A 12,102-nucleotide genomic window follows, 5' to 3' on the forward strand; every position below is an offset into this window, starting at 1 on the left:
GATAAATTTATCTGACATTTAAGGGACTAGTAGTCGTAATGAATGTCTACTATTGTATTTTAATTTAAGCTTTTTATTTTCAGTAATGTTGGAGATGTTGGAGCTGAATTTCCTGATGAAAGTAAGTCTGTCAATTTCGGCATTTTGTACTGATACTTTTCATATCTTATCAGTCAACAATAATTTTGTACTGTAATAAGATGGATTTTAAAATTACTAGAAACTTAATTGCTTCTCAAGAGATGACTATATATATATATATGTCAAGGTTAGTAACGTACTCGGTGCAATGTAGTTCAGGTTTTTAGTGATGAAATTTATTCCGTGTTTCAGCTGATCTTTTAGATGATAAATTTATCTGATATTTAAGGGACTAGTAGTCGTAATGAATGACTACTATTGTATTTTAATTTAAGCTTTTTATTTTCAGTAATGTCAGGGATTTTGGAGCTGAATTTCCTGATAAAAGTAAGTCAGTCAAGTTCAAGATAGTGTTGGGTTCGTTTTTTTTTTTTTTTTTTTTTTTTTTTTTTTTTTTTTTTGTGGGTTGTGTGTGTTTGGTTCGGCAATGGGATTTTTAGTTGATGGGGTGGGAAGCTGTCAAAGTTAAGCGAGTAAAATAATTGCTTTCATGATGAACAGTTAAAAAGTGGTGTGGGATTTTTGGTGATTCAAGTCCACTTTGAATAGATATCAAAGCGTATAGCAGATTCCAGCAAGGGCACATTTTTAATTATTGTTCTCTTTCCTGAAGTCTGCTAGAGTAATGAGGCTCTGTTTGAGGTGACAGGTATCCATGATACGGTCAATATATGGGAGTCTCCACAAAACCTTTTACGCAGGTTAGAACTTATGATTCTTTTGCACAGAGGTTAGAATTAATGATTCTGTTGCACTGTACTATAATTCGGTATACTTTTTTTCAGTCATGTCTTCAGTCAGTGCTTCCAACTTGATTGGTATAATGGCAGTGGTACACTACAGGTAAGGCATTTTGTACTGATACATTTCATATCTTATCAGTCAACAATAATTTTGTACTGTAATAAAATGGATTTTAAAATTACTAGAAACTTAATAGCTTCTCAAGAGATGACTATATGTCAATGTTAGTAAAGTACTTGGTGCAATGTAGTTCAGGTTTTTAGTGATGAAATTTATTCCGTGTTTCAGCTGATCTTTTAGATGATAAATTTATCTGATATTTAAGGGACTAGTAGTCGTAATGAATGACTACTATTGTATTTTAATTTAAGCTTTTTATTTTCAGAAATGTTGGGGATGTTGGAGCTGAATTTCCTGATAAAAGTAAGTTGAGTCATGTTCAAGATAGTGTTGGGCTCGTTTTTTTTGGGGGGTGGGGGGTTCGGCAATGGGAGTTTTAGTTGATTGGGTGGGTGGGAGGCTGTCAAAGTTAAGCGAGTAAAATAATTGCTTTCATGATGAAAACTATTTGGCCAGAGTTCATATGCATATTGATGATTCAAGTTTCTGATCCTGTTCATTGTTTTATTTTCAATCTAGTTTTTAAAATTATTCTAATAGTACACTTTCCCATTCCAGGTTAAACAAGGAATTCTCCAGGGTGGTTATTATAAGCGTCTGCCATTTCAAGCAAACTTAGTTGATGCTGGTGCTTTGTTTTTCTGTAATGTAAGTACGAGTTCTTTTAAAAAACTTTATTTTAGAGATGTCAAAGTTGAGCGAGTAAAATAATTGCTTTCATGATGAAAACTATTTGGCCAGAGTTCATATGCATATTGATGATTCAAGTTTCTGATACTGTTTGGTGTTTTATTTTCAATCAAGTTTTTAAAATTTATTGTAATTGTACACTTTCCCATTCCAGGTTAAACAAGGAATTCTCCAGGGTGGTTATAAGCGTCTGCCATTTCAAGCAAACTTAGTTGATGCTGGTGCCTTCTGTAATGTAATGGTGCCTTCTGTAATGTAAGTGTGAGTTCTTTTAAAGAATGTTATTTAAGAGCTTTAATTATTCAGCAATTCCCTAATGGTGTCATGAATTGATAGCGTTGAGTTGAAATGATGAGAATTTCTTTCCCCGTCCTAAGAACTTTGAAGGATACTTTGCTGTTACTGCTGAGGATGTGTTGAAAGAGCTACATGTTATTTAAGAGGCCAAATTGTAATTTTTTTCTTTTTCCCATATTTTTGTTAATAGGGTTTGAGCGGCTGGGTTCAGCGAAGTAGGTGTGTATTTTTGTTTTGCATTGTTTGTAGAGACATAAAATATATATAAAAAAAATTCCATGAATTTGATATTTTGGTAGTTGTAACTATTTTCACGTATTTCATGTCATGCAGGGTTGAATTTTGTTGTTTGTCCCACTAATGTAGGATTTTACTATGCATTTTTAACGCGTTCCTGATGAGATTCTTTTCCTCCGTCTTGATTACCTGAAGGATAAATTTAAATCTGATATTTGACCAGAAAGTTGTCAGTGTTGTTGTTGTTTTGCTATTTGGTGATATTTTTCCCCCCTTTTTTTCTTTCCTAGAACTGGAGTGGTTGTATCCTCTGTGTAGCTGTGGTGTTGAGGGATGCAGGTAAGCCTTGGGTTTTTGTTTGCAGTGACCTCAAAAGTTTTCTAATGATGATCTGCATAGTTCACCTGAATATACTTGTTGACACAAATTACAACTGAACTAGTAGAAATTTTTCTAGGTAAGGTGTTTTACCCAGAATAATATAACTTCTTTACCTTTTCAGACTAGTACAAGGTCGCCAAGGTTCAAGGGTTTGATGAGGTTAGTGTTCAGTGATTTTTTTTTCTTTTAGGGGTTGCTTGCCTTTGACGTAATGTTGTATTTGCATGATAGAGCTTCTGAAATTTATGCCCTGTGGAGTATAATTATACTGATAAACAGATTTTTGTATGTTCATTTCCTGATGCCCTTGCTTGAAGGTGACAATGCCACCAATATAAATTAATGCACTAGTTTTGGTGGTCCTACATATTTCATTGAGTTTCTATATATTTACTATGATGTTTCATCTTTCGGGTCCTATGTATAATGAGGACAACCTCTCGCTGATTGTTTTAAGGGAGCAATTTTATGTTCTATTCCATTTTTTATTGGTAACTTAGTATTTTTTTTTTCTTTCAGTGATTTGGAATTGTTGGTGTAATTGGGTGACTACTGGAAGTCATTAAGTGAAGGCAAGTTCATTTATTTATTTTTTTGTAAATTGATCTCTTGTGTATTCAATGATGTATCATCTTTCGGGACCAATGAACACTGCGGAAAACTTTCCCCTGAGTATTTAAAGTAGTTGTAAATTGAAAAGTAATTGATTTTAGGTAATGACTGTTTTGTTATTTTTCAGGTGAGGTCTGTTTATATCAAGATTCCAGTGCATCACTTCCAGTAGTAGAATATTATTTTTTATTACAGTATTGAGTTTTCATGTCGTGTAACCAGCTATGGTTGAAATTTTCTGAAGAACGAGACTTGAAATCTATCATAACAGGTAAGCAGTTTTATTGGAGGTCTCTTATAGAGAGGAGAGGTGACATATGTTAAAGCATTAAATTGTTTACGATGCCTAGAACTGATTTTGTATGTTGACCCTTGAAATAAAAAGAGAAATGTTTATTCAATGATGAGAACTTCCAGTTCTGCTACTGAGATATCTGATGTCAATGTTTTACTCTGAGGTAAATTTGCAGTAGGATTTTGGAAGGAGATGCCCAACAGTGTTTTTCAATATAGTTTCCATGTTGCAGATTTCGTATGGTGTCCACGTCATCTGCCTTGAGCCTGTGAACAGGTATGTATATTTTTTTTTAAATGTTCTTATCTGTACAAATTACGTACTGATTTTGTTTGTAACTTGCAACTGGTGATTTGTTAGGTGCAATAAAGATTTTTGTAACATGAAACGGTGAGTTAGGTTTGGAAACTTAATATCCACTTGGATAGATTTCAAATTTTACATTGCAGAACACAGCAAGCTCACTTTTAATTATATTGTGAGCTCTCCTGAAGTCTGCTATATTAAAATGAGGCTCTTTACCAAAGTGATGAGGCTTATCTTTTATCTTATTGCTGTGGATGGGTCTCGACATATTCTGTAAGTTGTTCCTTGGAACAAACACTTTTTTTCTGGCCAGCATGAAATTTTCCTGGTTCCTCTTGAATAGAAGATAGTTTATCGGCATTTGATGGTAAATCTTGTTAAAATGCTGTCATTTAGAACAAATTTAAAGTGATGACTTCGGTCTTGCTAATAAGATTGTATTAGTCACCTACATTACGTTTTTAAGGTTGTATTTACAGTTCAGTCAATTGGGCAGAGCCTAGGTACTTTACCATTTGTCAAGCATAATTCTATATCGGTTAGCATTGTAGACCACATGAAATTCATTAGGATTAGACAACTGGTACTGAAACTTCATATTTTCTTTTTCAGTGACCAAGATGCTTGTGTTGGTGGACGTTTGTAGCCAAAGATTGAGACGAAAACTAAAAAAAACAGGTAAGCAAGTTTGTTGGAGAGGTCTGTTGATTTGAGAGTTGATAGATCTTGTGAAACATTGAGTTGTTTTTACAGAGATACATTAAATAGGTTTGGCATGTTTATCCTTGTCACTACCCCTAATCTTTATTTTGTGTTAATACTTGTGAAAATTGTCTTATCAGTCAGTTGAAACAATTAGTGTGTTGAGTTAACATTCGGGACAGATTCTAAGGGGATAACTTGGTTGAAACCGAAATGTTACTGTCCTTATAATTCTTCTACATTTTTAAAACTTCAGTTTCTTGCAGGTACCATGTGCACTAGAACTTCCTCCTACTAGAGTACTGTAAGTACCATGTAACCTAATCTCACTACTTCGCAGTCTTTGATGGTCAAAGTCTTAATCCACTTGTGTTGTTAGCAGCTTTGGTAAAAATATTGGTGAAGCCTCAAAATTTTCCTACCATGGTTCAGGAGTCAGGTTATTTCTTGGGAATGGCTATATAATTACTGTCCGTGTGCATGTGCTGGCAAAGGTGAGCTTGGTTGGAGTTAGGTGATTAAAATCTCATTTATTTGTGCAGTTAACCATTTCTGCTCCTGAAATTTATAGTGATTTAAGTTTGCCAGTGAACATACCACAACTTTCAATATCAGTTCCATTATTTCAGGTTGCATGCAGTCCTTGTCTGCTTCCTTGTCTTTGGAGAGGTATTCAGAAATCACTTTATTTGTCTGCTTTCTCTAACAAAGTTTTGTCCTTATTGAACCCAGTCTTGACCTGATTGATTGACGTTTTCCAGCATGTAACTATAACTTCAAATTCTGTAACTAAGGTTTGGCCTTATTGAACCCGATCTTGGCCTGATTGTTCGACACTTTCCAGCATGTAACAATAAATTCAGTTAAAAGGTATAAAGTACCTTTAAATTGGTTCACGAAATCTTCACAATGCTTACAAACTTGCTCATGAAGGGCTGATGTTTATATATACTGTTGAATAAAATGTGAAAGGATTGTTGAATTTTATTTGTACCTGAAGCTTTATGAAGTCTAATAATTATTAAACTGGGTTTGGATGTGTTGGTGGGTGGCAGAACACCTAGGCATTCTTCCCAAGTTGTGCAGAAACATGGCAAATGAAAGATTTACTAAATTTGGTGAAGAAAAATGCCCAGTATTAAGTGTCTCCGTCCATAAAGTCTAGAAAGTTCGGTTCTCTGCTAATCCACTGAGGGTGAAATAAGTGTATTTCTGGTGATAGAAGCCGTTTTTCCCGTTGCTGAGTAACCGCTTGTTCCATGCAACGTAAAAGCACCAGACAAACTAAAAGGAATGTCATCGAAAGTATTGTTGACAAAGCAAGTAACAAGAAGTTGGTAGATGGATCTGTTACCATGCATAGGCAAAAGGAGCACAATAAGGTAGTGGACCAGAGAAAATAGCTCAATCTTGTACCAGCCTGCAAACTTATATAAGTTTCACCCACCAATGCAGTGGGTACCCGAGACGTTGGTGATCCCAACTAATGGTGACTGACCATACCACAAAATGCTGTAGTGGACTACGTGTTTTATCAAAGAATATTCCATTAGATTCTAATACAAATAAGTTATTCGTTAGAAATGTAACTAGCCTGTCTGAAAATGGCAAGTTTTTAATTTTAGTTTTGTTTTGAGAGAAGGGACCGTGTTTGGTAAACCTAAGAATAATTTTTATATTAAACTTATAAGGAAGGGGTATATCGATATGCTTGGTCACGCTTTCAGGTAATGACCTGGATTTTTGTCTTTCCTGGCCTTCTATTTTTTTTATATAAAGATTTTGATTTTAGTTTAAATTTTACCAACCAAATGTAACAAGATAAGCTCCCATCATTCAGGTTGCTAAATCTAACGTCCAGGAATAGGCAATCTGTTGCATCGATGAAATTTTATTTTCAATCTTACTCATCTGGTCACTTGTATAGAAGTTCACTCTCGACGTGGTTCGGAAGTCACGTAAAGCCGTTGGTCCCGTTGCTGAATAACCACTGGTTCCATGCAACGTAAAAACACCATACAAACAAACAAACAAAATCTGGTCACTTGTGCTGGAATAATCAGCTGACGTAGGTAATTTTTACCAAATGACTATACCACCATATGAAATGGTTGAAGAGATACTGCAATTCAAGGGAGAGGGTTACATGTGTAACTAATATAATCTGTCCTGCTGCTACACGTGAATCTCGATAAGCCAAGACTGTGACGTCATACGAGAATGCTCTGGTTTATAATCGATAACTAGTTCCAACAGATGCAATGATCATTCTACACGAAGCGTAGAGGCTGGTTGTTTCGCTCTAGGTTTTGTGAACGAATTTTCCCGATAACTATATGTATTACAAATCAATTTCATTACGAAAAACTGTAAAAACGGTTTGGCCGTGTCAAGCTACAGACGGCAATGAAACTGGAGAGTAGCCAAAAACCCGCGAATCGGGAAAGGAGCTTTCTACGTTTTTAAGTTTTAAGGGCCAGTATTGCCCCCTGTGCCTTAGTGTCGACGCTGCATCTGTGAAACGTAAAAAAAAAAAAAAAAAATGTCAGGGTGGAGGTACGGATTTGCAGGGGAAGAAGACGACCGGTGCCGTTCATGCACTGTATATCTGCATCGGCGTCCGATAGTGGAGGTTCTGGCTTACCACTGGTCCATCTATTTCGACTGGGGTGACTACGATGCCACGTACGAGGCAGACGACAAGGACGGGTATTTAGTGCCCAAATGGAACAGGGGCCGACCCGATAACCCAGAAGGATCGATAGAAATCAAAGTCGGAACGGGGCGTTTCTCTCCGAAGAGAGTGAACGAAGCCGCCAAGCGGAACAAGTACAGCGGGAGACACTTCGTCCTGACGCTCGTGAACTGTCAGGTCTGGGCGACTGAACTGGCCAAATTGCTGGGCTTGGCAATCCCCATTCCTTGCAATATGATTCAGGTGCTGAGTCCGCCACTTGGACTAGTTCTGAGTGCTGCTCATTACCTAGGATTATTCGGGAAGAAAACAAGTGAGTTTGCGTTGCATACGAACGAGTTTTTGCAGCGTGTGAAAGGAGTTTGGGGCCCGGGGGGGGGGGTTATGGAGGAGGTATGAGTCATTGCTAGCCCTAGCCACGTATCTTACTGTAGTTTGGTTTTTGTTTGTGTAACAAATCATTATTTTATAGTTTTACCTTCGGTGCCTCTGTTGAAATGTGCCCATACTAAGAGCCCTCTTGATTAGTTTCACGTACTATACATTTTCCCTTACCTTATTTGTTTTTGTAAACACGTTGAGAATTTTATGATTTAACGTGCCGAACGTTTTTCATGCAATTCGTTAAAGTATCTATAAATTTTTTCTGAAATTATTTTGAGTCGCCAAGGCATGTAGTTATATGCATACGAGCCATTAATCATTTCTGGGTATTTGAGTTCTGGTTAAAATAATGTGAAGCTTGCTTTGAAACAAAAGTTTAATTAACCTTTCTCATTACCAAAAACTTAAATTCCAATATCAGAAGAGTAATGTTTACAGGAGAGGTTGTATATAAACAATGAATAATTGTGTCAAGAGGTTGTATATAAACAATGAATAATTATGTGTCAAGATATCTATTTGCATTCTTATCAATTTAGCTTTTATTATTTATGCCAGTAAGGTTTCCTGTTACTTTATTGGGGCAAACCTGTAATGATCGTTATAGAACTCAAGAAATCTGCTCAAAGTATTTGATTTTGGGGATAATTCTCGAACCGTAATTATCTGCACTTGACACTAAATGTGTAATATATTTAGACAATTCCGAACAGAATGTTTAAATTTAAGACATTTCAGATTAAAAATAAAAGTATGGAAACGAAATAGTTCGAAAATATGGCTTACTGTATGGTTTATAGTCATCCCCTGATTTATCCCATATTAAAACGTCCATAGCACAATTGCTCATTGCATATTTTGTATTTTATCTTTGTACAGGTGGAAGTGGTTGGAGCTAGAACAACAACATATACTGGTTCAAGCATTCTGTGACGAAGGTAATATGAGGAGCCATAATGTATTGATAATGGTCTACGAAGCTGATATTGAATATTATCCTTTCATTGTACTAAAATGCAATGGATAGGATGAGACATATCACATACTGATTTATGTAAACGTATTCACGTACACGCTTCCATAGATTACGTAATATACGTACTGATGCAAGCACGTACTTCCTACAATCAAGTTGGTGTGAATCTCTTGATATATATTTAAATATAATTTTAAGCTTAATGTATGAAGTTGATATCGTTAAAACTTTCACTCAAAGATGAGAGGAAAAATGTTAGCTATTTATTTAAGAATATTAAATTTCCCGTATGGATAATGTATGCTAATAAAGTTATTATTGTTTGTAAGTTCTTTCACTATCCACTGACCGTGTTTTTACATCATGAATGATTCTCGTCCCTGAGGGAATGGATGTTTAAAAGGTCTTGCGAGGAAGGAGTGTACCTATAGAAAGTCTCGGATATCACAATTTTAGGCTTAACGAAGAGTGACCTGGTGGGTTAGTCCTAAATGTGCTGAAGAACCGCTTTATTGTTCTCGTAGTTAACTTACTATCTCCATTGCATTGTCTAACGCCTTCATTTTATTCAACATCGAATAGAAACTTTTCGTAACTCGTCTGGGAAAGCTTGTTGCCAAGGGCGGGAGGTATTCGACAGTTGGGGGTCCGGGTGGGCCAGTTCCCGTTCCTGCAAGGTCAGGACTCGGGATTCAGTAAGGGTAGGTTCAGAACGCCGTATCCCTCAGCAACGGAAGGTCCACACCACCGTCTCTGATCGTTTGGCTGCTTAAAAAGAAAAAAAAGGGGCGTCCACGATGGACGATCGTTACAACTTGTACCTGCAGCAGAAGGCGATGGAGGACAAACGAGAGCTCATGCGAGGAGAAGATGGCTAACAATATGGGTAAAGTTGGAATATAATGTGTTCCGTTAGTGTAGGAAGTTGGCTGAAATATGACAGGTGTTTAGGGATCAATCCTTCAGAGGAGATTGCTTGATTATTCTCAGATAATTCCAAGCTTTGTATAAGTGACCGTAATCAAAAGTTAAGGAGGAAGATGAAGGCATTGTTAAATTTATATGGACTTTGTTAGTAAGCAATACAGAGCTGCCCATCTCAAGTAAACAACGAAAAGTCAGCAACAGTACCGCGCATAGCAAGGTCTTTAAAAGGGTATATACTCGAAGGTAAATGCGCAGTTCTGCAAGTTCCGGTTGTTTAAAACAGGATTTTGACATGCAACTTTTTATTTTCGACTAATTAATTAATCTCTCAGCAAGAAATGAGTAGTGTGTGAAACACGCTCCAGTAATAACCTTATTTATTATGAATAAAAACCTAACTATGTTTAATAACCGCAAACGGAGATCTTCCCATTTTCGGCAGTGAAGAAACATTAGCTTCTAAACGCTGCCATGAAAATAATAATTATAATAATTTTAAGAGATGATAAAAGCAGGAAATAATGGTATCTAAACCGCTTTATTTGCAGAACTCAACTGATGATGAGAAGGGTGAGGCCAGAGTGGATAGAGGCCGCCTGGTATACAAGGAAGGAAGGTCTCTGATCCATGGTGTAAACAAATCATCTTCTTCTTCTTCTTCTTCTTCTTCTTCTTCTCAAGTTTCTGCTGAAGTTTCGTTACTCAAAACCTTAAAGATTTGTCCCCCTCTAGGAGAAGCAATTCTACCTCCCATGTGACAATTTTATCGTGTATGACCATGAATTTAAAATTTGTGTATGGCTATATTTTGAAAATTTGTGTATGACTGTAAATCTAAATAACGGCCAATGGAAATTATTTTGGTCTCTGAAGGATATATAGTTATTTTTTTCTTTTGGATGAGTTAAGCTTGATTTTTGTATTCGGAATCTATTTCCTTTTAACATTAAGGAATACGCGTGTGGCGATTTGACCAAGGAACAGATTCACGGTTTGTGTTCCCGTTATGAAAGTCACGAATCAAAGGCTGTCGTCGGCTCCTTCGTGGCTGGAAGTTTGACGAACAAAAATCTGTGTGTCAAGTGTTTCTTGGACAAAGATGTCTCACTCATGCAGTTACCTCGACAGGTGGATTTATTTTTCATCCTTATCTAATGACAAAATTATTGTTTCCATGATTAATCTGTCGAGCTTTCTGTTACTTTTAGTGCTAAGAACTTCGTTTGTATATCACATTTGAAAACTTTGCCAAAACTGCAAAGGTAATGGGTTGAATTTTGCCAGAATTTTGTCTGATAAGTGTCCTTTCCCTACTGATATTTAAACATTCAAGTAGTAGTGGATGGTAAAATTTTTGTCGACAAATAAAGATAATTTTCTCGGTTAATTTAGACTACATTTCTTGGTGAATTAAAATAATTGCCTGTTGTTTAGCTCTCATCTAGAAACTTAGATTGCAACACTTATTTTCTTGACATTGATGTACTTAAGCTTGGCTGTCAGATATTTTGGTGTATTAGTGCTTGTTGGTTCTACAAACAGAATGTATAATAAATTTTGCTGTTTTCTTCTTATTGAGAAGTGTTTTTTTATCAGCCTCATCACTGTGTGCATTCAGTGTCAAGCTAGACCATACCTTCTCTTCTGCTAAGACACTAGATTATGTTTATTTTCTGTATCGCAATTCTAAATACGATACAGGATGCACACCAGTTAAAAGGATGTGCTTGTTTATACAGAAAGGCAGAAAAGTGCGTAGCATATACCATATAGGTCTAATGAGTCACTCACTGGTAGGATTCAGCAAAGTAACTTTCATAGCTTGAACGCTATAATGGTCGATGCAGCTTCTCATGAAAGCCAACTGTCTCAAAAAGAAATGCATAGAATTTTCAAGAAAAATCAAAGGAAACCTAAAAAGCAAAGATATATAGGAGACTTTTCACTCTATTTCTAAACTAAGTAAATTTTTTTTCTTCGGCGGAAGCAACAGTTATGCAATCCACAACTTGAACAGTTATCGTTTGTCTGACTTCCTGTTTGTATCCGGAATGGAATATTGGCTATAGTTTTCCCTTGATAGGAACAGTAAACTCAGAAACCACGAACAGGAACCTTATAGTGTATATCGGAATGCCGTGTGTTAATGAGTTGCCACGCTACTTCGTTATAGACATACTTGCCACTGGTAAGTTTTCCTTTTTTAGTCATAGAACTGAAGTGAAATATGTGAGTGTTAATGTATTTTATACATATTATGTAGCGAGTAGAGCAACTTCTCGAGATCTGAAATATGGTTCAATAGTGCGTGATCAGTCTTGGCGTGGCACTAAGATTGTCTTTGATAAGAATTATACGACAAACTATTTATATAGTTCCATGTTTATTCAGGTTTTGTCTCGACGGTCGAAGCTTCGACTTCGGGTAAGAGAAACATCCAAACCATCCCCGAATGCGAGGAGTTCCCGCTGGGGATCCTGGTCACCGTACTTCTTTTCGTCATCGTAGAAGTGACGTTGCTGGCCGTAGCCGTCGGCTACGGCGCCTTAGACCGATTTCGAGTTGACGTACAACAGCGAAGAAGAAGAGGAAGGT

At 36.5% G+C, this 12,102-nt stretch overlaps 1 protein-coding gene across 21 annotated transcripts in view; it reads left to right on the forward strand.

Moving 5' to 3' along the window:
* LOC135207801 (piggyBac transposable element-derived protein 4-like) overlaps window positions 1-11,081 on the forward strand; it is a 55,394-nt gene extending 44,313 nt beyond the window's left edge. For 11 of the 21 annotated variants that reach the window (XM_064239652.1, XM_064239635.1, XM_064239642.1 and 8 more), the window contains 16 exons: window positions 84-121; window positions 431-468; window positions 927-984; window positions 1,271-1,308; window positions 1,564-1,653; window positions 1,850-1,950; window positions 2,183-2,211; window positions 2,520-2,568; window positions 2,732-2,769; window positions 3,130-3,182; window positions 3,350-3,493; window positions 3,750-3,793; window positions 4,436-4,501; window positions 4,792-7,533; window positions 8,484-9,466; window positions 10,056-11,081. Coding sequence is in view for 4 of the 21 variants with exons in the window: in XM_064239654.1 (XP_064095724.1) it covers window positions 1,273-1,308; window positions 1,564-1,653; window positions 1,850-1,930; window positions 2,183-2,211; window positions 2,520-2,547 (264 nt within the window). In the remaining 17 variants the exon portion in view is untranslated. Of the gene's footprint in view, window positions 1-83; window positions 122-430; window positions 469-926; window positions 985-1,270; window positions 1,309-1,563; window positions 1,654-1,849; window positions 1,951-2,182; window positions 2,212-2,519; window positions 2,569-2,731; window positions 2,770-3,129; window positions 3,183-3,349; window positions 3,494-3,749; window positions 3,794-4,435; window positions 4,502-4,781; window positions 7,534-8,483; window positions 9,467-10,055 lie in introns of all 21 variants that reach the window. The other 10 variants (XM_064239654.1, XM_064239643.1, XM_064239658.1 and 7 more) reach the window with 8 other exon arrangements.
* Window positions 11,082-12,102: the final 1,021 nt, after the last annotated feature.

Source organism: Macrobrachium nipponense, chromosome 34 (assembly GCF_015104395.2).
Source record: "Macrobrachium nipponense isolate FS-2020 chromosome 34, ASM1510439v2, whole genome shotgun sequence".
Lineage (NCBI taxonomy): Eukaryota > Metazoa > Arthropoda > Malacostraca > Decapoda > Palaemonidae > Macrobrachium > Macrobrachium nipponense.